Genomic DNA, 26,167 nt, shown 5'->3' with positions numbered 1-26,167 from the left:
ACGGATGTAGAAAACAAACTTATGGTTACCAGTGGATTGGGGGGGGGGGGGCGGTTAAATTGGGAGGTTGGGATTGACATTTACACAATACTATATATAAAATAGATAACTAATAACAACCTGCTGTATAGCACAGGGAACTCTATTCAATACTCTGTAATGGCCTATATGGGAAAAGAGCCTGAAAAAAAAAAAGAGTGGATATATGTATAACTGATTCACTTTGCTGTACATCTGAAACTAACACAACACTGTAAATCAACTATACTCCAATAAAAATTTAAAAAATAAAAAAAATAAAATAAAAACTCTGCTTCACCAATGAGAAAAAAAAAGAAAAACAAATTAAACTTGAAATTAAAATATTAGATTTTTAAAATGAAAGCATAAGTGTCTTAGGCTTTTAGAAGGCAAACTGGAAACATCTATTAAAATTTTAAATATATATGCCCTTTGACCCAGAAACTCCACTTTTGGCAATCTATCCCATAGAAACCAAAGTACTGTTTCTTAAAGATATTATGTACTCAGATTTATTGCAGCACTGTTTTGTACTGGAAACAGCATGAATATTCATCAATAGGTGAACAACTAAATTATTTGGTATAGCCACAAAATGGAACATTACTTGGCCACTAAAAAGATTCAAATTAAAGTTAAACCAAATAACTTGGAGGGATTTTCACAAGCCTCTGAAGGAGAAAAGCAACTTCGAGAAAAGTGTGTGTAACATGATCTCATCAACAAAAATCAAATACCCCAAATGTCTATGAATATGGAGAAAAGTAGAATATACACGAAGCTGTTAACATAGCTTTTAAGATTGAGGAGTCACATATATGATTTTATTTCATTTATGTAAAATTATACACAGGCACAGGAAAAAAAATGCTAAAAAAGACAAAAAGAAGAAAGATAAAAACAGAAACTCTAATTTTAAACACTGAAAAACAACAGAATTAAAATAATCCAAGAGCTGTTTCAAAAAAAAAAAGAGCTGTTTATTTAGGGAGAAATATAAACCATTAGCTAATCTAACCAAAAGCTGTGTTGTTTTTTTTTAATTTTGCTTTTCATATTCAGGTCTCTACTATATCAGATTATTTATGTTGACATGCCAGGCTTCCAGTTTCACATTTTTTTTTCCCCCAAATGGATAGCAGTTTGTCCCAGTACTATTTATTAAAAAGTTCATTCTTTCCCCATTTGACTTTTAATACTACTAATATCCTAAATTCCTAGACATATCTAGGTTTGGCTTCCAGATTCCCTATTCTATTTCACTGTTTACATTACTACAGCTTTAATAAGTTTTGATATATGGCATATTCAGTCTTCACATGTTTTTCAATATCTAGGTTTGCTTCCAGATTCCCTATTCTGTTTCACTGTTTACACTACTACAGCTTTAATAAGTTTTGATATATGGCATATTCAGTCTTCACATGTTTTTCAATACCTAGGTTTGCTTCCAGATTCCTTATTCTGTTTCACTGTTTACACTACTACAGCTTTAATAAGTTTTGATATATGGCATATTCAGTCTTCACACGTTTTTCAATACTATTTTTGCTATTTGGCCCTTCACTCTTCATATTAATTTTAGAATCAGTTTGCCACCTTCTATGCAAAAAAAAAAAATCCTGGAATTTAGACTGGAACCACATTGAATTCACACCTGAATTTGAAGAGAACTGACATATTTGTGATGCTGTCTCTTCATAGCCAAGGATGTACTCAGGACTTTAAAATGTTCTTTAGAAATGACTTGTAACTTCATCCAAATAGGTCTCACACACTTCAGTTAAATTTATTCTTATTACTCCTTATAGTAATTAATAATAGTAATAGTAATAGTAATAGTAATAGTAATTCTTATTACTCCTTATATTACTCCTTATAGTTTTCATACTATAGTATTTTTGTAATTAATTAATTTATTTATATATATATATATATTTTTTTTTTGGCTGTGTTGGGTCTTCGTTGCTGCGCATGAGCTTTCTCCAGTTGCAGCGAGCAGGGGCTACTCTTCGATGAGGTGTGCGGGCTTCTCATTACGATGGCTTCTCTTGTTGCAGAGCACAGGCTCTAGGCGCACGGGCTTCAGTAGTTGTGGCATGCAGGCTCAGTAGTTGTGGCTTGCGGGCTCTAGAGCGCAGGCTCAGTAGTTGTGGCGCATGGGCTTAGCTGCTCCGTGGCATGTGGGATCTTCCCGGACCAGGGCTTAAACCTGTATCCCCTGCACTGGCAGGCAGATTCTAAACCACTGCGCCACCAGGGAAGTCCCTGCTATAGTGTTTTTAAATTACGTTGTCTAATTTATGCTGCTGATAGTTGATTTTATTATACTGAACTTTGCTAATATCCTAGTAGTTCTATAGTTTATAGACTCCTTTGGATTTTCTGCATAGATAATTATACAATCTGTAAATAGTTTTGTTTCTTTCATTCTAACCCTTAACCTTCATTTTTCTTGTCTTACTGAAGGTGTTGAGACCACCATTACCATAATGAATAGAAGCAGTGAAAATAGGCATTATTGCTTTGTTCTGGTTTTAAGGCGAATGCTTCTAACTTTACCATTCAGTATAGCAAATGCCTATCAAATAATGGTAATTCTCTTCTATTTCTAGCTGGCTGACAGTTTTTATAATTACTGAGTGTTAAATTTTATCAAAGTATTTTTCAGCATCTATTATCTCTGTTGCTTCTTTTGAGAGAGGCAGCCTGCCATGAGTTCTGAACGCCCTTGTACATGCCTGCCATACATACCAAACTGAAAGACCTAACCATCCAGTGATACTGAAGAGCTTTTGTAACTGGTCAAGAGACAGTTCAACAGGTCAAGGTGACCACAGCATAGTTACCATGTGACTGCTTACTCCCTGGGAAAGGACTGGCTTGCTTCCTGACTGCAACAAAAGGTACCCAGCACTTAACTCTGGGTTCCTTAGGGGCAATGCATAGCCACCATCTCTGCCTATCACATCCCCCTGTGGGACTTGGGGGCAGGAAACCAATACTGCCATGCTGATGCCCCTTCTGGCTGCTGTGCTATGAGTAATTAACTGCCCTGCTCTTATCCATGGAATCCAGCTGTCTACTTCTGGCACCTATGGAGCTGTGGCAGTTACTCCTTGCCATTCTCCATGAGTTTGGGGTTCTTGTCTGACAGTCTATAAGAGATCTTTAAAAGGCTCCTTTTGCAACTTCCAACACTACCAGAGTGAAATCATTTAAAAAAACAACTACCAACCTGGTGAAGTATGTCCATCTTTTTTTTCTAACTATTCTATCAAATGCCTCTATTAAGTAACCAAAGCTAACAATGATCAAGGTCCTTCCAAAATGTGTTTTCCCAACAGAACTTAATTGATCAAAATAAAGCAAGTGGGAGATGCTTTTTAATAGGAGACAATTTGTAATGACTCAAATATTTTCAAGAAGGATATTTCTGGAAAAAATGCCTTATTTTCTAATTAAGTAAATATACACCTTATAATCCACATGACTCATTAAGAATAATTAAATAATTAGAGAAGAATATAACAAGAGTTTAAATATTTTTAAATATATATTTTTTACTGTCAATTACAAAATGCCAAGAGATACAGAACACTAGCTATTAGTGCCATTAATATATTACACAGTCACAAAAAGAATATAATGCTAGTTGCTTTCAAATTCTTAAATCCTATTAAATATCTCATTGATTTGCCTTGAGGTGAGATTTCAATAGCAGACATCTCAGTGAGGCAAATATCAAAGTAATTATGTTATTTTTATCTTTTTACCTGTATTCAGGCTGTCGGCTTGCAGAGTGATCATCTCTTGTCCACCTATAGCCAGATTCATCCTGTAACAGAAAAACGTTACTTAGATATTCATTTACATTATTTTGGTCAGGTAGGGTATATATGTATCTAACAGAACTACTAGAAACTAGTCTCTAAGACCAAAATAATATGAGGGCAAAAACACCTTTCTAAATTTCTCTGAGCTTCAAACGCATAAAAAAGTAAAAAGGATACAGCAAGTCATCCATTTCAACAACTAATTTGGTAGACTGAGAACCTGTGGTACCATTTATCTCTATTAAAATACTTAAAGTATTTCTTTGGTAGGCCCAAACAGCCTTATTACCAAAAGCACATGCCAACATTCACAACATAGAAAGTCTGTTCGAGAACAAAGGTTCAATTTAAATTTAGCCAAGCACACATTTCTCGACCTTTCATTTTATTCTTCCTCTGTCAAGTTTGCTCAGCAATTTTCATATTCAAGCCCAATGAAGAACTTGTCACTTTTCCACTTCTCTTGTTCAAGTTTCCTTTTCTCAACCTACCTCCCATTAAAAACCACAACTGGAAACAATATAATAAGAAATCAACACTTACTGATAAGCTATATTAGAACAAGATGTGGCACTAAGTTTAAAATTAATCAAAGAAAGCACACTTTGTCCTCTAAAACAAATTTGGAAAAGGTACATATAAAAGAACCACATGGTAATCCATACTCAATTACTTTAAAATTATACAAAGAACAATGTACAATCAGCCGTCCATACCCACAGGTTCTGCATCGGCTCAAAAATATTGGGGAAGGGGGAATTCTAGAAAGTTCCAAAAAGCAAAACTTAAATTTGCTGCATGCCAGCCAACTATTTACATAGCACTATGTTGTATTAGGTATTATAAATAATCTAGAGATGATTTAAAGTATACAGAAGATGTGCATAGGTTATATGCAAATACTATGCCATTTTATATGAGGGACTTGAGCAACCTCAGGTTTTGGTATCCTGGTGGGTCCTGGATCCAATCCCCTGATATCGAGGGACAACTGTAACATGTGCATTACGTACAATCAGAAACATTGATTCACCTAAAATAAATACTATCTTCATCCTCCTCTTTAGCATCACGTACTCTATTCTTACAGAAGTAACATGTATTCATCATTTTCCTTCCCAACATTAAACCATTAACAAACAAAAGAAAAAACTCAATAGCTATAATAGAATATTGGATCAAGTAAGCAGTTTGCTTTATACTAACTGAACTCTAGGTAAGAATTAGCATCATGAGAAACCTAAGGATCTCAAGTGGGCCTGCTTGTTTGTTTGAAGAAAATTTAAAGAGAAAATGTGTAAAGTATGAATAAACACAATTTGTAACAACAATAGTAAAAACTATTATCGAGGCACTATTATGCTGCAAGGTTTTAGAAAAAAATCTTGTTCATACGGCTTCAAATACAAATTGGTCCAATGAATCCGAAATTCCCTGTCTACACTAAATGGCCACAGGGTTTTCCTAAGAGGGATAACAACTGTTTATGCAAAGGCCAAACTGTTTCTCCTTGAGACTACCTGGAAGAATGGCTCTGATGGCAAAATCCAGTATTTCTAAAATAGAGATAACACATAGTATTTACTTTTCAATACCAAGCCCTTCTTCCTAAAGGAACAGCATGACATTTAAAATTGAACAAAATAAAAATCAATTCTATTGAGAAGTAAGGAAGCTATAACACCCCAAACTTAAAAACAAACACAAGAAAATATTGAATAGTCTCACTGCCACTTTAGAATTGTCAAGGGTCACGATGATGTGGTAGTAAGAGAACTAAACTCCCATACATACTCATCTTGGGTAAATCACCTTAGCTCCATTTCCTCAGGTGTAAAGTATGGAAACTAATTCCAATGGCTACTGTGAGGTCAAATTTATCATAAGCAATGTCTGAATATGTACCATTAATTACAACATTATATAGAAGGGAAGGAGAAAAAGGAGAAAGTGTAGGAAAATGGTCTAGCAAAGGAATGTTATAAACATGCAAGCTAGGTCAAAGGAAGCGCATCAAGGAATAGTTTAATCAAGTTCAATAACAGATTATTGCAACATTAAATATATACTTCTAGATTACTAAAGATGATCAAGAGAAAAAACATAATAATAATAGCAATAATGGCTAACACTTAAAAAGTGCTTATTATAGGAAAGGCAATGTTTTGAGGGCTTTCTAATCTGAGTTAGGAAGTAGACTTTAATAATAACAAAAATGAGACTCAGTCTCAACAACCTTAACCCAACCTTACCCACAGCATTTCATCATGATGAAAATAAAGTAATTGTAAGTGGGCACATCCAGTAAAAGATAACTACCTGGTTATCACTTATTGAATACAAAAGCAATAGACAAGATTACCTTTATCTGGTTCTGCAAATCCTTGCCAATTTAGGGGATAAAAAAGCAGGCTAGCTGGAATTAATGTCATTTAGATAGAGCTATCCAGAGGGCTTACCCACTTTGTCCAGCACCCCAAGATTCTTGACTACCAGTTCCCATTTGACAGCTCCAGCAGGCAAGTCAACAGAGCATCAAGCAGGAAGTGTTTATTCAACTGCCTTCATGGCCAGTCCCATAAATTCCAAAAATTACATGATTTTTTAAACTTATAAAATATAACAATTAGTACATGGGGGAAATTTACATACTCCTCTGTGAGGTGGACCACTTCTTCGATCATGAGAAAAACTGCGGCCCTCGTCATATTCTCGGTAATCAACATGACTGTAATATCTACTGTAGCTTCCTTCACCAGGTCTGTCTAGCAGTGGTGGTTTCTTTGGCACAATATTAACTACTCTATGGTAGCCATCCTAAAACAGACAAAAAGAAATATATAAAAATCACTAACTTCTCTATTTGGTCTTGGAAAGGTTTTTTAAAAAGCACAGGAGTTCTTATCCTTAATCAAATAGAGTAAATGTATAAACAAACAAAAATGCATTAATGAAATAACATGAATATAACTAATAGTAAGGTCTTCACATGAATTAAAGGAAATAAAACTGTTCAATGAAGAAAGCCAGGTGTTTAAAGTAACATGCAGCAATGCAAAAAACCAATCATAAGTAAAAGAAAAAATACAATATTATTGTTTTAATAAAAAATAAACTACAAAAGTGAGAAGTTACAGTAGCTCTAATCCCTAACTGTCTAGGAATTTTATAAGTAAAACCATTTAAGATAGCACACATCTTTGGTCTACTGTGTTTGAAGTACTGTTCAGAAGAAATATAAGATTTTTACACACAACCAACAGCAAATAGGGAGGTAATACTGAGCTAGAAAGATCTAGAGAAAACATTTTGCTATTTCTCCAGCAGCACTAGAGAGAGGAGAGCCTTTGACATCACGAGTTTTGAAGCAAAATAAAACTCGTTATAAAATTTGAACTAATTTTCAAAGTAATACATTAATGTTTTAAAGTTTTAGCAGCTGAATGGATTCTTAGTGGGAGTTGGGAAACTGGACAGAGGGAGAGAAGAACACCTGTCTTAGACAAGAAGCTGCTGTAAAATAACTAAACAAAAATGATTATCAACAAGAAGAACTGGAGAGCTACAGAACATGTATCTGTAAACAATCTGGTCTTAAGCACTCTTGCTATGTTTATCAATATCAGATTAGGTATATGTGAAAGAAACTGGCAAGCTATCTAAGTATAAGATATGATCAATATGAGTTAATTAATTTGACAAAATGAAAAACCAAAATATAATGCCCAACGTTCGGGGCTGGTTATTTTACCATCTTAAGTCTCAGTTTCATTATCTGCAAAATGAGATTAATACTAGTACCTACCTCATGGAGTTGTGAGGATTAAACAAAAACCAAATTGTAAAACATTTAGCACAGCAGGACACACTAAGTGCTCAAAAAATGTTTGCTCTTTTGATTACTATTTTTGCAAGTCTAAGTGAAACACTAAATTCCTCAAAGTGTCTATTTCCTTACATTACTTCTTAGCGTTAATAACTACAACTATTCAGATATAAATAATTACATCCAATTCAAATTTCCCAATGGGTAGGAAATTTGTCAATGTGTTAGGAAAAAATAAAATCAATAGTTCATATCTATTTGACGGTTAAAATGACCTACCTAATTTTTTTCCATGGGGATACAAGTTGGTTTCCTTCTTTAGTATGTTAGACATTAAACTGTAATATATATTCTGTATGATTACATAAAATATAGTACACAAATGAATTTATTGACTCTTTCTTCTAAACACTATCTTTCACAGAGATTTCAATTAAATCTAAACAAATACTGAGTTTCTTTTTTAAAAAAAATGGCATTAAGCCAAAATTAACATTACAATTTATAGCGTTTTCTAATTCAAAATTTATTATACATAAAATTAGAATCACTGATTTCTCCAATTCCAGGAAATCATAAAATTCCACTCCACAATATCCTTGTTTGTACATGCTTTGGTGAAGGGATGGTGGGGTGAGCATATACACCTAAACGCTTCTATTAATAGACAGCTTATTACCTTACCAAGCAGCCTGTTTCTGTGTTCAACTCCCCCAAATTACTACAAAGTTATTTCAGGATTTTAAAATGTATATGGTAAAACTTTCAAAGAAGTAAAACCCAAGTCACATTTAGTTATATATTTAACAAATTGTTTCTACAAAATAATACAAATGAAAATAATCATTCCAAACTTGTTAATCAGCAAAAGAAAAAATCTCCTAATGACAGTTCTTACATCTAGCAATGAAGATGAAATTAGCATTTCCTTTATGTTCTGAGAAAGTCTTCAAATGTAAGTATCATTATACCATCTCTGCTCTGTAGGCATCTAATCTTAAAGAAAACTCCCTCATTCTATGAAAAGATTTAAGGAAATGAAGACGACTGTAGGAGTCTGTGACAAAGCAAGACTGTGTTTTCAGAGAGTTCATAGCTTATCCAGATATACCATTCAAGAACTTTTTTCTTTCCAATAAAATCCATGATGAGAGGCAAAGATTTCAGAATCTCTCTTTCAAAAGCTTATATTATTAAGAAAGTTCAAACAGTATTTTATATTACTTACAAAGCCAGATCTGAATGGAAACACCACCACTGTTTGAAATTCTTGTACAAATCTTACATTAAGCTATAAATATGTAATTTTCCTTCCTAAATGCTAATGGAAGTACACAAGGCTTCAGATACTGATGTTTGGAACCTCCTTTAAAGAAATGTTTTGGAAAACAATGGCACCATAATACATGAACCAGAAATCAAAATTATAACTTATGAAGAATATGTTATACAGGGTTTTTAAGGACAACAGGATCATTTTCAATTAATTAAAAAATAAACTCAATGGAATGGAAACATTTCTATTATTTAAAATGCAGATGGATCCATCGGCTTTGCTTCTCCAAAGTTAGTATTAATGGTATGATCAGTCAGACCAAAAATAAATAGTATATGTAGTTCATTAAAAAAAAACGATAAATTTAAAAACCCATTTTACTTAATCATTTATCCACTCTGGCAGGATGTAGAAAGCAAAAACATGTATATAAACTTAACCACTTTTTTGAAAAGTTATAGTTCTATGATTTTTACACTTTTGTAATTGTCATTACCTTTTAGACGAGACAATTCCTACCACAAGGCTCTCTGCATTTCTGAAATATGGACTATTCACAGTTTGCTTGTGCTAACAGAAATCTGATCAGATTAAGATACATATCAAATTAGTTTTGCAATTTTGAAATCTGAAATGGTGATTGTGTTTTGTTGCAAAACAACCAATTATTTCTTCATTTTCTATAAATTCCAATTTAATATAACTACCTGTTATGAGAAACACTTTCATTTTAGTCAAGTAAAAGCACCAAGTTTGATGTTTTCTTTGATTCCATATATAAATTACATGAAATTTCCCACACTAATGTTTAGTCTCATTACTAACTGGGTACAAATTATGAGGATTACATTTCTTTAAAAACATTTATTTTCCATTGTCCTTAAAATATATTTTCCACCCATTTAAACACAAAAACATTTTTAATATATAAGCACCCCCTTAAGCATCTGTATCTTTTAGGAACACATACTGAAATATTTTCATTTGAAATAAGTTTTGGATTTACTTCAAAATAATCTAGGAGGGAGGAAAGTGGTGAAGGCATAGACAAAACAAGATTGACCATGAGTTGATAATTACCATTTGAATGATTTGTCCTTGGGAGTTCATACATCATTTTGTTTACTTTCATATACTTAATTTTTACCCTTATAAAAAGTCAAAAACAACTAAAACATTAACCTACCAACAAAGTAACTAAGTACAATGGTACATGTAACTATTCAATGCCATTATTTCCTGACACAGTCAACTTAGTATGAATGCAAGTTTCATGGGCACAGAAACTTTGGTCTTATCCACTGCTCTATTCCCAGCACCTGGAACAGTACTTGGCACACAGCAAGCACCACGTACATAATATACATTCCACTTTGCTATCTCAATTTTACGCTCCTGTTGGCATCACATGCTTTTTACTAGAAAAGTACAACACCTAACTAAAAAATTTGATTACCCACCAGGCTGGTGGACTTCTGCTTTCAAAAGCTTGAGGTTTCCTCACTCTGATCCCTCATGTTTTATGACATGTCTCTGTATAGTAGCACTTACTGGTTTAATTCACTCACTGAATTTTCAATGAAATATTGATTTTTCTGGGTCATTTCAATGGCTTTTGGGAATAATGGGTCAAATATCTGAAACTGGAACTGCCCCAGAAAATTAGGACAGGACTTCCCTGGTGGTACAGTGGTTAAGAATCCGCCTGCCGATGCAGGGGACATGGGTTCAAGCCCTGATCCAGGAAGATCCCACATGCCGCGGAGCAACTAAGCCCGTACGCCACAACTACTGAGCCTACGCTCTAGAGCCCGCGAGCCACAACTATTGAGCCCACGTGCCACAACTACTAAAGCCCGCGCGCCTAGAACCCGTGCTCCACAAGAGAAGCCACCGCAATGAGAAGGCTGTGCACCACAACGAAGAGTAGCCCCTGCTCGCCACAACTAGAGAAAGCCCACACATAGCAACGAAGACCCAATGCAGCCAAAAATAAATGAAATAAAATAATTAAAAAAAAAAAAAAAAAGAAAATTAGGACATATTACAGAATGTAGCCAAGAATTGCTCATATCTCTCTGGAAATAGTGACAACAAAAAGAAAGTTAAGTTCATGCAATTCTGTCAGCCAAAAAAATTAAACACCTCCTAGGGCAGCTCTACACAAAGGAACATTATTAAATCAAAACTCAGCAAATGAACACTTAAGATTTTGTATTTCACATACGTAATTTTCACATTTCAAGTAAACTGTAAAAAAAAAAAACATTGCACTTTAGGTAATGATATGCATGTTTAGGTAGGTAATGTAAAGTGTACTGTTGTCCACAGTTTACCTTGAAATGCATCCCCAAAATTTGATGGATTAAGTGTATGCATAAAGGACAGAAGGATGGATAAAGACATGATAAAACAAGTTCAGTAAAATGTTAACAGTTGAATCTAAATGATGAGTAAATGGATGTTCACTATAAAATTTAACTTTGCTGCAGGTTTTAAAACTTTCATAATAAAATACTGAAAAAAGTTTTATTTACATGGGTAAATTTACAGAAACACTGACTAGGTAAAACAATAAACTGCGGGGGCATAAAAAGAATTAAATTATGCATGTGCACACTTTTAATAAGTGTTTCATGAAGTAAGAGTGGGAAGAAAAGGAATATTTCCACATTAACATACTTTAAGCAATAGTATCTGGAATATGTATACAACTGAATTGCTAAATTAAGTAGACCTGATTATTTCAAGTTGGATTAAAAACAGATGTCTGATTTTATCTTGGGTACATTTAAATATGAGAATATATGGAACAAATATATGTCCTATATATTACCTATAAGGCCTTAGAAATTAACAAACTCATGTTCTGAATTCACTAAAAAATTGATTTCTGATTGGCTAGAGTCTCCAAGAGGGAAATAACCAATGACAAGAACAGTAGAAACATTCAACTAACCCAAGGAAATAAATATATTGTTACGTAATTACTTACTTATAAAACCTAATTATGTAACTCAAAACTAATTATATGTGACAGAAAAATTTTTTTTTAAAAAAATGTTTTTTTGGCCGCACAACACGGCTTGCAGGATCTTAGTTTCCCGACCAGAGTTTGAACCCGGGCCATGACAGTGAAAGCTCCGAGTCCTAACCACTGGACCACCAGGGAACTCCCAAAAAATAAAATTTTTTAAAAATGTTGCTGCTCATCACTACCCTCAGTCTTTACAATTCTCACTGCTACCAAGATTAGAAAATCTTTTACTTAATATGCATTTGTTAAAGGAACAGAAGAAGAAGGCAGGTAGAAGCAGATAGGATTGCTTCAGTCCCAGTTACATTACAGTGCCCCAAATATAAGCTGCTAGTGTTTTGATCCTAGTTTCCAAACTTTACCATCTCTAAAAATCTGAAATAAGCCAATGGAAAATGGACATTTTATGTTGCAACTTCATTAAAATGTTCCACATTACCTATCTGTTCCCTATCAGGCTAACAAGGCGGACTTCCACAACTGGAAATTTACTGGTATCTAAAAGCCATTGTCACAAAACTTGAAAAAGGCTACAAAATCACATAACCAAGCTCACAGAAATTACAGATTAAAAAGTAGAAAGCATGTTTTTAAAAATAAAGACCTTACAGGGACTTCCCTGGCGGTCCAGTGGTAAAGACTCCACGCTCCCAACACAGGGGGCCTGGGTTCAATTCCTGGTCACGGAACTAAATCCTGTGTGCTGCAATTAAAGATCCCGCATGCCGCAACTAAAGATGCCGCAACTAAAGATCCCGCATGCTGCAACTTTATTTATCCTGGCACAGCCAAATAAATAAATAAATATTTTTAAAAATAAAATAAAAAAATTAAAAGTAAAAGCCTTACAGACATCTAGAAGTTAAATGTAGATGCTCTGTGATAATCAGTGTCCTCCCAACAAAGGAATGTGTATGTTTACATGCAGATTCTGTGTAGTATACTTCTTTGGGCTTAAGTCTCCTATTTATCTACCCAAGTTTAAGACTAAATAAAAATTTATGTGAAGCACCTTAAGAGTAACTTATTATTGATACAGAAGTAATTTTTAAATGCTCTAAAGTGCTAAAATAATAATTGATATATTTGTCAAGTTGTATATTGAGGATAAGCTTTCCAATACTCAAATTAAGTGTAATTTAACATCAGCACCAAAATATATGTGTCCAATTGCCTTCCAGGTTTATCAAAAGCTAGAAGCTCACAAAATAGTTGCTTTATAACTGAGGTCATACTAGTGTAGTAGGTACCTTCTAGAGTCCCTATTTGATGTCATACTTTATGTCATAGCAATAGTTTCTCAAACACATTTCTGATGTATCAGAATTGGGAATGAATGGGACAAGGGGAACAGTAAGAAAAAAAAAGAGAAATGCAGTAAAATCGTTTGTTGTTAGAGAACAGAATCCAAACATACAAAATAAAATAGAACATTAACTTTGTCTATCCCAGACACTAATGAGAGTGGGTTCTCACTTTATAAAGGATTGGCTAAAGTTTTACATTTAGGAAAAAATATATATTCTGTCCTTTCAAAATTTTAAGTAAAGTTTTATTTAGGTATGACAGCCACATAAAAAAGTGTACAAACCGTGAATGTATTTCTGGATGAATTTTCACAAGGTAATCATACTGTGTAACTACCACCCAGATCAAGAAACTGAACATTCCTAGCATGGCAAAAGCCTTCCTGTGCTCTCTCCCAGTCACTACCTCTGTCTCCCAAAAGTTAACTTCTTTCCTGGCTAGTTCTGCCTGTTTTGAAACTTTGTATAAAAGGAATCATACAGGACACACTCTTCTTTCTTCCAGTATTGTTTGTGAGGGTCACACATGTTGTTACATATGGCAGCAGTCCATTCTTTCTCATTGCTGTATAACTGCACAATTAATTTATCCATGCTGTTGGACACTTGGATTGTTGCCAGTTTGGAGTTCTTATGAATAATACTGCTTGGGAACATTCTTGTACATATCAATATCATACACCAATATACTTTTTAAAATAACATTAGATGATCTCTGCTTTGTAAGCAAATATTTTAAAACTTTTAATTATGTTTTTATTAGATCCAAAGTCAGAATTACAACTTCAGTGATTTACATTTCTAGTTCCAGTGTCACTTAAACACTTTAACCCAAGAATTCTGTTGGTCCATGAAATCAGATGTGAATAAAAAATTACTTTTTCACCTAAAAGTAGGCAACAAACAACACAACAGCAAAAGCAGTATCTGTGGCTTCACCACTAACAGAAATCACAGATATTTTTATGTTCATGTTATAGCTGTTGCTATAACAACAAAGTATCATTTACACTCATCACTCCTTTGAAAACACAGCAATGAAATCCCCACCACTAGTTCTTGCTTGATTTCTAATGACCTACTAAAAGAAGTATATATTACTATATCACAAATTTGGTTTCTAATAGTTTTATAATTATATTCAAATATAAGTGGTCTCCTTTAATTCTGTGTATTTTGTTTTATAGTTTTAAAAATGCTATTCTAGGAAGAGATCCATAGGCTTCACAACACTGCTAAAGGGATCATGGCACAGAAAAGGTTAAGAACCTATGCTTTTTTAACTAAAATGTAGGTGTAACATAAAAAGCAAAGGGATAATTTTCCAAGAGCCATCAAAGGGGTATAACATATCGAGAGGAAAGGAAGGCTTTAAATTACTAACCATAATAAGACCAAGTTCACCAGAAAAAATGTCGTGTCTTGAGTCTTGTGGAGGGGGGGATGTGGGAAGACAGAAGGATTTATAAAGTAATAGAAGTTGACTGTGGGGGATGGAGAGACCAATCTAATGGAATTAAAAGAAGAAAGACCAGAGGAATGAACTTGGACAAGTTCTGGGCACATTCCATGCTCCAGAAGGAGAAAAGCAGTCTGGGCTCTTCCCCATCTAGGAGAAACCTAGTAGCCAGAGAACTTAAGGAAGTGAGATTTACCTTTAGGCACTTACAGTTGAGTATATCCAGTCTGATTTTAAGGGCACTTGTGGTAAAAACATATCTCCCTATCTGCTTACCGCTGATGAAATTATTTTACAAAGGAAAAATGCCTCTGTTTCACTTTTACACACACAAAAAAGATATAAAATGAAAACGTTTGGGTTTGTTTAAATTTTACTACAATATCCTCATTCATTGAGGACTTCCCTCACCTGTCATCTTTACCTCAACCGTCATCATCAGCAACTTCAGTGTTCAGCTACAATCTGACTTTCTTAACTCTGCATACAGGAATCACCTGATGAACTTTTAAACAACACTATTGTCCAGATCCTATCCATAAAGATTATGACTTAATTATCTAGGGCCCATTCATTGGTATTTAAGAGCCCTCTAGGTAATGTACAGTGAGGACTGAGAGCCCCTAATCTAGATTACTGATCCAAAATCTAACCTCAAAGTTTTGTTGACCTCAACTCCCAATAACCTTCACCCACCCTCATTCCCACCACCATATACTGAACTTCAGTCACCCAGAACTGTTCCATCTTGGAAACTCTACATTCCAAAATACTGATTGCTTATCTTTCCACCATACCCTGGTCTTCAACCTCATTAAGCCTTTCCTGTCCCTCAACCCCTTACTTCTTTCAATCCATTGTCCCTCTCATAGCCTTATTCCCTTTCCTAATCAGCCCATTCCACATATCACCTCAATAATTCTTCAATATCCTTATCTCCCTGGGTCCACCATTCATCTTGGAATCTTAAATCAATACAACTTGCTTTCTCTACTCCCAACCTGGGCTACTTAGATAATAAAGCACACAATCCTGCAGATTGGTGCCCCTATAAAATTTAAGGTACATAAGCTTACAGCCCCTCAGCAACAGTCTTTTTAAACATATCTAGTCAGGAGATACCTACAATGGCTACGCCAAACTTCAATGGCCTCAAGTCTCCCTCTACCTCCTCCACTTTCAATAGATGATCTTGCCACCTCTTACTTGAGAGAAAAAGGCTGTTAGATATGAGCTTTCTCAAATCCATTCTCACACAGACAATGACCTTACTAGAGATAGAGAGGGCCCTACTTATTGGTCTTTATGACACTGATAAACTGATTATTCCCATCTTAAAACTCACTCCTCCCCAGCATATTTAAGCCAGCTTCCTTGATAAGCAATAGCCTCTGGGCAGGTCCCTCAGCTTCCAGTTTTAACAGCTCTTTAAGCCAACTCCCACTGCAGTGTGTTCTATCATATAACAGAGCATGCACACATAATGCAGAATGGTGTCTTAAAAGTTTTACATCATAACTTTCCCCATGATTTTATCGTGAGTATTTCCCACTGTTCTCTGAAATTATATTTCTGTATATAAATCTCTGTCTACGTTATAAGGCTTCTAAAACACTCTACTACATTCTAGAAATGTACCATTCAACACTCAGAATTGTTTTGAAGATTAGGAAGTTGATATATACCTCACTTACAGTAGGTAGGTACTAGTTAAATAGATAGTTACAATAAATTTCCATTTAAAGTAAGTCATCCCCTCTCTAAATTACCTTATTTTATAATTTGGAGCCATGTAAAAGTGTTACATTAAAAAAAAAAAAAAACTAATTAGAAAAGAAAAAAAAAAGGCAAACCCCCAAAATCAAAAACAAAGCACGGCTTCCCTGGTGGGGCAGTGGTTAAGAATCCGTCTGCCAATGCAGGGGACACGGGTTCGATCCCTGGCCCAGGAAGATCGCACATGTCGCAGAGCAACTAAGCCCGTGCACCACAACTACTGAGCCTGCACTCTAGAGCCCGTGAGCCACTTGAGCCCAGGTGCCACAACTACTGAAGCCTGCGTGCCTAGAGCCCATGCTCTGCAACAAGAGAAGCCACGACAATGAGAAGCCCACGTACCTCAACAAAGAGTAGCCCCCGCTTGCTGCAACTAGAGAAAGCCCGCACACAGCAATGAAGACCCAATACAGCCAAAAATAAAAACAAAAAAATTAATTAATTAAAAAAAAAGGTAGGGGCTTCCCTGGTGGCGCAGTGGTTGAGAGTCTGCCTGCCAATGCAGGGGACACGGGTTCGAGCCCTGGTCTGGGAAGATCCCACGTGCCGCGGAGCAGCTGGGCCCATGAGCCACAATTACTGAGCCTGCGCGTCTGGAGCCTGTGCTCCGCAACAAGAGAGGCCACGATAGTGAGAGGCCCGCGCACCGCGATGACGAGTGGTCCCTGCTTGCCACAACTAGGGAAAACCTTCGCACAGAAACGAAGACCCAACACAGCCATAAATAAATAAATAAACAAATACTTAAAAAAAAAAAAAAAAAAGAAAGTCTAAAAAAAAAACAGTTGTGGGGAGGTGGATGATATCTTTAAAAAAAAAAACAAAGGTAAAACAAACCCAACTATATATTCAGTTAATGGCATAACCACACAGAAAATTCTTTTAAGTATCCCAAATTTCTAATAGGATATATCCATGGGAGGGTAAGGGACCTAAAAAAATAATTTTAAAAAAATTCATCCCTTTTCCCATCCCTGTGTTAGTCCTACATCTTGTTTATCTATCACTTTTTTGTTCTAGGTAAACTATAAAATAATTCTATCAAGCTGAAAAAATTTTTAAATTGAGATTTTGATTAGAAACATCAAGACTATTAATTAACCTGGAAAGAAATGACATTTTGTAATAATTAAGTCCGCCCCTTCTGAAATATGGGAGGCCTCTTCATTTTTTCCATCTTAATTCATTTTAGATCAACCCCAAGCTAAGCTGTAACCTAGGCCAAATGACAACCATGAAGATGATATCACCCATCTAAGTGGGTTGTAGGATTTACTTACAACATATACAAAAAATAACTAACATATAAACTAATATTTGTGCCCTTTGATAGTGTATAGTGAATCCATAATATACCCATATACCATCACAATGAGCCCAATCCCTTGGTGCTTAGAATGGGCCTAAGCAAAAGTTTAAGATTGACAGCTTCTTGACCTTACCCAAACCCTCCCTTGGGTCTCTATAGAGGATTTTGAGGAGAGAAAGAGAGCATACACCCATTCAATAAACAGTAAGCTCCTACTATGTGCCAGGTACTAAACACAGTGCTGGGAATACAATAATAAGCAAAACAGCAAGCTCCTTTAGAAAAGAAAAGGACTGGTTCAAAATTATCAATTCCCAGAGCAACAAAGAGACAAGCAGTAGAACAGCATACCAGAAACTGCCTACCTCCCCCTACTTTAGAATTTCACATATCCAATTTGCCAACATTTTTAGGAATATAGAAAAACAGGTGACAGCCAATAGTAGTAGCAGGTGCTCAAATATTTCTTTGTTAACTGATGGTCTGAGCTTTATCAATCCTTAAATTTTCTTCACAAGTTAAGTATAAATCCTCCCTTTTAGACATTTAAGCAAGAAATATAAAATACAGATTTTCTACATAAATAAAATGTTGCCTTTCATTTTCAAACTTTTGACTTTTAAAAGATAAGCTTGATCTATCTACATTTCAACTAGCTTTTGGTAGACAAAATTCACTTGGACACTTGGTTCTGAATTATTCTACAGGTAAGAACAACTTACACTGGGGTGACTTCGAGGAGGTACTCTTTCTCTTGGAGGTCTTTCATAGTCATATCGTCCCTCAGACCACATTTCATCTCTTCTGTAAGCCACTAAAGAATAAAAAAAAAGAAATCAAAGAATAATGGGTTTTATGTTACTATGAAATAGTAAAGAAGAAAATGAAAAAGTAAATATTACATTCTAATACAGATATTTTCCAGAGATACTTAAGGGAAAAAAAAAAATGTAAGTGACCGAAAGGAAAAAACAATGATTATGGCAATTCTTCAAAACAATTTTGAAATTTTCTTAAAAAAAAAAAAAGTAATAGAAAGCCCCACCTTCCTTCTATTTCCAAGGCTGTTTAAAAGCTTCAAAGACCTTATTCTCATCAACTGTGGGAAGATCCATAAGACCACAGATTTTTCATTCTCATAGAGTAAAAATTAGAAAAGATTCATTTTAATGAACAGTGTAAAAGGCTAATAAGCAAAGCTGGATGGTGTGTACAACAGTAGTTTCAGCTTTTCTACATCCTTGGAGCTTACTGTCTATGTCCAATGAAGTGGTTTTAACTGAAAAAAATACTAAATAAACAACCCTGTAAAAACACACTCAACAGGACTTCCCTGGTGGCGGAGTGGTTGAGAATCCACCTGCCAATGCAGGGGACACGAGTTCAAGCTCTGGTCCGGGAAGATCCCACGCGCCACAGAGCAACTAAGCCCATGCGCCACAACTACTAAGCCTGCGCTCTAGAGCTCGCGAGCCACAACTACTGAAGCCCACGTGCCCCAGAGCCCAAGCTCCGCAACTACTGAACCTGCGCTCTAGGGACCGTGTGCCGCAACTACTGAGCCCACATGCCGCAACTACTGAAGCCCACGCACCTAGAGCCTCTGCTCCGCAACAAGAGAAGCCACCGCAATGAGGCCGTGCACCACAACGAAGAGTAGCCCCACTCAACACAACTAGAGAAAGCCTGCGCGCAGCAACAAAGACCCAATGCAGCCAAAATAAATAAATAAATAGGAAAAAAAAACCCACAAAACACACTCAACAAACCCTGAGACAAACCACTCTTGATTTTGTTTTTAATATTATAATCTTATTTTAATGCAGAGGCACCTTCATAAATTTGAAATTAAAAGTTCTGTCAGCATTTTTCCCATTTGGGATGCAGAGAGAGGCTTCCTACTTTGATGGAGAGCTGACATTTTCTGGGCAGAGGGCTAATGCAGTGCGTTACAGAGTCCAGATGAAAGAGCATCTGTGAACAGGTAAACAAGGCAAATAAGACAGAAGATGAGAATAGGGTACAGGAAAACAGCCCAAAGGTCATTTACAGGAAATGGTGATACAGTAATTGAGGGGTTGGCAAATGTTTTTTTAACGGACCAGGCAAATATTTTGGCCCTGCAGATCACAGGTCTCTGTCACAACTACTCAATTCTGGTAGTATAAATGACAACAGTCATAGGCAATATATATAAATGTATGGGTGTGGCCGTGTTCCAAAAACATTTTATTTACAAAACCAGGCAGGTGGCCCACAGGGAACAGCTTGACAAGCCCTGGAGTAGATTACAAATGGTTAACAGGGCAGAACTGGGGGAGGGTGAAGTAATCATGGAGCAGGTTAGAACTGTGAACCATCCTGATGCGTAGAAGGATGATCATGAGCGAGAAGTGAAAATGGAACAGGTACCAAGTTATGGCCTTTTAGTACATAGAAAATAAGGCAACAAGTCCACATACACAGTCCACAGGTCAGTGAAGATGAAAAATATTTCAGAGAAGCCATATATCAAGAGATTTTTGGTGGTTCTTTCTGATGTACTACTAAGGGGGAAGAAAAAGAAATAGACACTCCATTTTGGCAGCACAGAACTGTAATAGTTTAGGTTAGTTTAGGCTAAGGAAAAAACAAAGACTGGAAGATGAGAGCAATACTTTTTTAACACTATCATAGTAAAATCAATCTTAATTTTCTCTGTACAAACAAACCTATAATACTTTCTAATACAATCAGACCAAATAAAATGAACTAACTAACCAAAGATGCCTAGCGAAATGTTAATTTAAGTTACAAATTAGCTTTTAACATTATGCATAAATCAACCTGAATTCTAACTCTACAATCAGACATCATTAACAGTGTTATTTCAAAGTAACCAGTCTTTTAGGTAGAAGAACTGATGGAAGCTTAAAAGGAAAAGAAATAGTCAACATGGAAAAGAAATAGTCAACATTGCTTCTCCTCACCTACCTTTACTGAATCCAGGTTTCAGTAAAAGGGTTTCAGTCTAAAGAATGAGTTACGTTTTATACTACTTAAGATACAATACACAGAAATAGTAACAGCAACAAACTGAAATCAAATCACAGGAAAAAATCAACAACCCAAAAGAAAAATAGACATATGATATGAAGACTGTTTACAAAAAAGGAAACACAATGGCTCAATCTTTTGAAAACATGCCCACCTTTCTTCAAAATAAAGAAGATGAAAACTAAAACTATAATGGAGTACCCAAAGCTCTGAAGAAAGCAAACTGTTTTGATGAGAGTAAGGAAAGCAACACTCATAATTAATGGAGGAAGTATAATTTGGAACAGACTGGGAACAATTTGACAATATCTATTGAAAATGTTAAATGCACATATGCTTTAACCTGGCAATTCCACTTCTACATATACTTGTACATGTGCATGGCAAAGACTGAAAGCAACCTAAAATGTCCTTCAGGAGGGTACAGGTTAAATACAGTGTTGTACATTCATATAAAGGAATTCTATGCAAACCATTTCAAAGAAAGTAATCCCATATATAACAATATAGAAAGATTGCCAAGATACACTGCTAAGTAAAAAAGAGCAAAGGGCAGTCTAACATGTAGAGTATGCTGACGCTTTGGAAGTAAAAAGGCAAGATATGAATACATATATGCTTTTGCACAGACCACTTCTGGGAGTATAAGCAAGAGAACATAACCATGCCTGCCTCTGGGAAAAAGGGGGTGGCTGGAGTATAGGAAGGTAAATATTTTCACCGCATGTTTTATACATCTTATTATCTATTATAAAAATAAGAAACTGTTTTTAAAGGTCCTGAAAATCATTCAATAAGTATAACGTGTCAGTTGATGGCAAAAATTATGACTATAAATTAATGAACTAAAGGAGAACATAAGGAAAAGTAAGATTTTGTAATTAATGTGAAACAAAAATAAACTACAAGAGTTCTAAAGAAATCCTATATAGTTTCTTAACTAGATACAGCAATAAAATACTGAAATCTACTGGCTGCCCACAAAGAATGTATGAATAATTACTATACCACTTACTTGAGTCTTTTCAGGAATCAAATTTAAAGTTTTCAACAATCTCCTGCAGGTGGGGGGGAAAATACAGACATAAGGATTTGTGTCTGTATGTATGAATGGAGAAAAATAACTAAACCTTCATTATTTGTATAAATAAAACTCTCAAAATAAAAAATTATGCGCCTTAATAAGCAAGACTCCCTTCAAACACACCTTTGAAAATAGAAGATATTATTTTGACCACCAGAGGCCACTCAAGTTTCGTAAGAACAACAAAATTACATCAAGAAGACTTCTAGTCCTAACTTTGCCAGTTGAGAGCTGGACAGGGCATAACTCTTATCCTTTCTCTGAAAGGATTGCACTAGATGTTTAAGTCATTTTTACCTAGAATATTAAAAACACTAGCTTTAAAATACCTCACATATTGAAAGAAAATCTGGCATCCTCAGCCTGGAAAACCCTACAGTTTTATTTTGGCAATAAATGGTCCCATGTTCAAAAGTAATCCCAATATCAAGCCAGTGATCATTGACTCATCAAAGAACACCAAACTTATTAGGTATAAGTTTGATGGAGAACTTTTAATGACTTTCTCTGAAAATATACAAAGTACACTGAGCAGGCTTAGGTAAAATTAAAAAAACAAAAAGGGCATGTACGATTAACGATGGAAATTCCAAATATTTCAAATATTCTTACGTTTAAAAAAAAAAAGTGACTCTAAATCTACTCAAGCCTGTAGCCCTACCTACCACTTTACATGAAATTCAAAGGATAGAGGAGTGGGTCTACTAGAAAGACTAGGCTCACCTAATTGCTTTACAGAAATTTTGAGAAGTGCCTCACCTGCTGAGTGCAGAAATAAGACTGTATTTATAGTCTTAAATTTATAGGTCACTCCTGATCTAGTTGCCTTTTTCTGCTTGGCAGTTTGGAAGACAAATAACAAAAATTTTATTGCAATTACCTCACAGTATTTCTACTTTAATTAATAAATCCACAGCTTACAGAAGCTAAAAAAAAAAAAAGCAGCTAAGTAAAAGTATTTAATTTTGATGAAAACCTAGCAATTGGAAACAAAGCAGCTAGAACAAGGCAAAAAACAGAAACATAATCATACAGAAAGTCAAAATAGCACTGTCTAGAATATACATCATCAAGAGACAAGAGACCAATTAAATTCATTTGTGGAAGAGCTAAATGTAAGCAAATGAATCAGAGTTAAAATCCAGAGACAGAGAAAAAACCTAAATAAAAGCAAATTTATCTGATGGGGAGTCATTGTTTAATAGGTATGTTGTTTCAGTTTGGGAAGATGAAAAGCATTGGGTGGTGGTGATGGTTGCACAACAATGTGAATGTAAATACTTAACACCACTGAATTGTATGCTTAAATGGTTAAAAAGGAAAATTTTATGTATATTTTACAATTAAAAAAATTTTTTTTAACGTGAATTTATCTGGCACCAAACTCCCAGCTGACTTTGCTGAATGTAACAATCACTTCTGTAAGGCATCAATCTGTATTTTGAACTTAATTTCTACTAGAAACAGAGAGCATCCACAGAACAGCAAGATATTACACTACTGTTACCAAAATTTCAATTCCTATAGTTAATCCTATGACAACTTTGCATATTTGACTTCATACCTGATGATGCCCCAATGGAGTATTCACCTTACCCGGAGCTACAGAAATCACAGTTTCAAGCAAAAATGTTTAGTAAATAAGGTAAATTTTCTTTACCTTAAAAAGTTGACAATTTTTAAAGATCTTAATTTAAAATTTCAATTACTGTAAGTATAGGAATAATTTTATAAAAGGAAGTTAGTTTCCTTTACAAATAACAAATAAATTGCTTACATGTCTATATTACAATGATTAAATAGAAACATTAGGCTATAAAGTAATCTCATAATCAATTATTTCATTTTTTAAGTTATCTCTTACTAGTGAGTATACTGAAATATTAATATCTTTACAGAACCTGCAGGTATTCAGTTTTTAAATGTACTCTTACCATACCTATTGCTTTTACAAAACAGCAATATCAGAATATAATGCTTTATTGTTATCTAAATTACTGCGTATTTTCAGAATAAGAACATAAAAATAGTAGAACACAATGTAATGGTGAAATTAAATAGAGCTTAGTGTAGCAAAATAATTAGCACCTACTAGTAGAGAACGCCGCAAAAAATCAAACATCACTGGTGAGGCCCATGCCAAATTATTAAACTTCTTTTATCTTTAAGAAACCTACACTACCAAGGGGGAAGGGGGGTGTGGGATGAATTGGGAGATTGGGATTGACATATATACACTACTGATACTATGTATTAAATAGATAACTAATGGGAACCTACTGTATAGCACAGGGAACTCTATTCAATGCTCTGTGGTGCTTCCTTCCGAAATGGGAAGGAAATCCAAAAAAGAGGGGATGTATGTATACGTATAGCTGATTCACTTTTGCTGTATAGTAGAAACTAACACAGCATTGTAAAGCAAGTATACTCCAATAAAAATTAATTTTAAAAAAAGAAGCCTATATAATTGGGGAAGGCAGTAGTATAAATAGACGATTCCATATGCAACCCTGTACTGTTAGTAGAACAAAACAGAAGACACAGTTTGATGATTACATACAAAAGAAAGAACATTGGGCTGTAAAGAAGATTGGCTTTAAGCCAGATCTTTAATTAAAACAACAGAAAAGGGAAAAGGTATTAGAGCAGGAGGATATAACGAAGGTACTATAGGATAATAAGGGAAGAATATGCTAATATCACCTTGAATTCAAAGAATCATTTTTGTAACTTTCAAAGGATTTTAAAATAACTTATGAGTACAGCAACCTTCTGATTAGCGGCACATGTTTATGACATTATCCAGATTTAGGCTATTGACCCGTTCTGCAACTGAAGCCAGTCAGCTAAATTTAAACCAAGGTGGGGCTTCCCTGGTGACGCAGTGGTTGAGAATCTGCCTGCCAATGCAGGGGACACGGCTTCGAGCCCTGGTCTGGGAAGATCCCACGTGCCGCGGAGCAACTAGGCCCGTGAGTCACAACTACTGAGCCTGCGCGTCTGGAGCCTGTGCTCCGCAACAAGAGAGGCCGCGATAGTGAGAGGCCCGCGCACCGCGATGAAGAGCGGCCCCCGCTTGCCGCAACTAGAGAAAGCCCTCGCACAGAAACAAAGACCCAACACAACAATAAATAAATAAACAAACAAACAAACAAAGGTGCTCTGACTCCCAGTGAAGTGATCATGTTACTTACCCTGTCATCACTTCACTAATCTCCCATTAGGGGAGTATCAGAAGTACTCCAGTAAAGTTCTCTGATCCAACACCGTATGAAAACTGAATACAACTGAAAAACGGAAGGACCCTCTACATGACAATTAAGCAGAGAACAGAATTAGAATTCAGTGTGGGGAATGTAGGCTTCATTTAGAAGTTTGCTAATAACTGGTCATAGATTATAAAAATCTCATTCTCTTATGCCATATTCAATAGAGTACGTTTAATATACCATCATGGTATATTTACGTGCAGGAAGAAATAAGCTTTCTTAGAGCATTCCATTGAGCTACCCAACCACTGTCATGTTAGCTTCAACTGAGGGCGAAGATGACAGGGAGGACTTGAAGTCTCGGTAAGAGTAGCCTGGAAATTGAGAAACCAGAAAGTCACAGGCAATATCCTTCTGTAAAACTATTCACGCTTTGAATCCACAGGCAAGGCAGCAGAGAAAGATCTGCTTTTCATTTTATCTATAAGGTTATAGTAGCAGCTTAGACTACAGAGAAACTCTGCACATTGCTCTAGCCAGCTTCCAGTATTAAATACACTCAGGATAAATAGCTTTCCCTCCTTCCCAAATGCATTCCTTTCACTCTTTATATTCATTCAGTAACTATTTTGATAGCTAACCATGGTTAGGAATTAGGTCACATTTGACCTCATGCTTTAGATGAGCCATAGGCCTTCGCACTGGCAATTCCCCACCCAGGATGCTTGTCTCCAAGTATCTGCATGGTTAACATTTCAATGTCACCTCCAATGTCTTCTTAAAGTCATTTTTCTACCAGATCCCCCTAATCTTGCTGTTTTTTCCACAGCACTAATCATCTAAGATACTATATAACTTTGATGTATATTATTGGTCCCTTGCTACTAGGAATGTGAACTGGATCTCTACATTGTTCACTGATTAATATTAAGCACCTAGAATAGTTTGCACAATGTATGTGCTCAGTATTCATGGAGTAAATCTATTA

The 26,167-nt window shown here is 35.3% G+C and overlaps 1 protein-coding gene across 6 annotated transcripts in view; it reads right to left on the bottom strand.

Moving 5' to 3' along the window:
* Positions 1 to 26,167, bottom strand: part of PPHLN1 (periphilin 1) — a 152,174-nt gene that overhangs the window by 120,945 nt on the left and 5,062 nt on the right. For 3 of the 6 annotated variants that reach the window (XM_068560062.1, XM_068560061.1, XM_068560059.1), the window contains exons 2-4: positions 18,570 to 18,661; positions 6,510 to 6,674; positions 3,798 to 3,859 (exon numbers count right to left, since the gene is read on the bottom strand). In XM_068560062.1, the coding sequence (XP_068416163.1) occupies positions 3,798 to 3,859; positions 6,510 to 6,674; positions 18,570 to 18,641 (299 nt within the window). In that variant the 5' untranslated portion in view covers positions 18,642 to 18,661. The remainder of the gene's footprint in view (positions 1 to 3,797; positions 3,860 to 6,509; positions 6,675 to 18,569; positions 18,662 to 26,167) is intronic. The other 3 variants (XM_068560065.1, XM_068560064.1, XM_068560063.1) reach the window with 1 other exon arrangement.

This window comes from Eschrichtius robustus, chromosome 13, assembly GCF_028021215.1.
Source record: "Eschrichtius robustus isolate mEscRob2 chromosome 13, mEscRob2.pri, whole genome shotgun sequence".
Classification (NCBI taxonomy): domain Eukaryota; kingdom Metazoa; phylum Chordata; class Mammalia; order Artiodactyla; family Eschrichtiidae; genus Eschrichtius; species Eschrichtius robustus.
The sequence above is the reverse complement of the archived record's forward strand: the minus strand, read 5'-3'. Positions and strand labels throughout refer to the sequence as shown.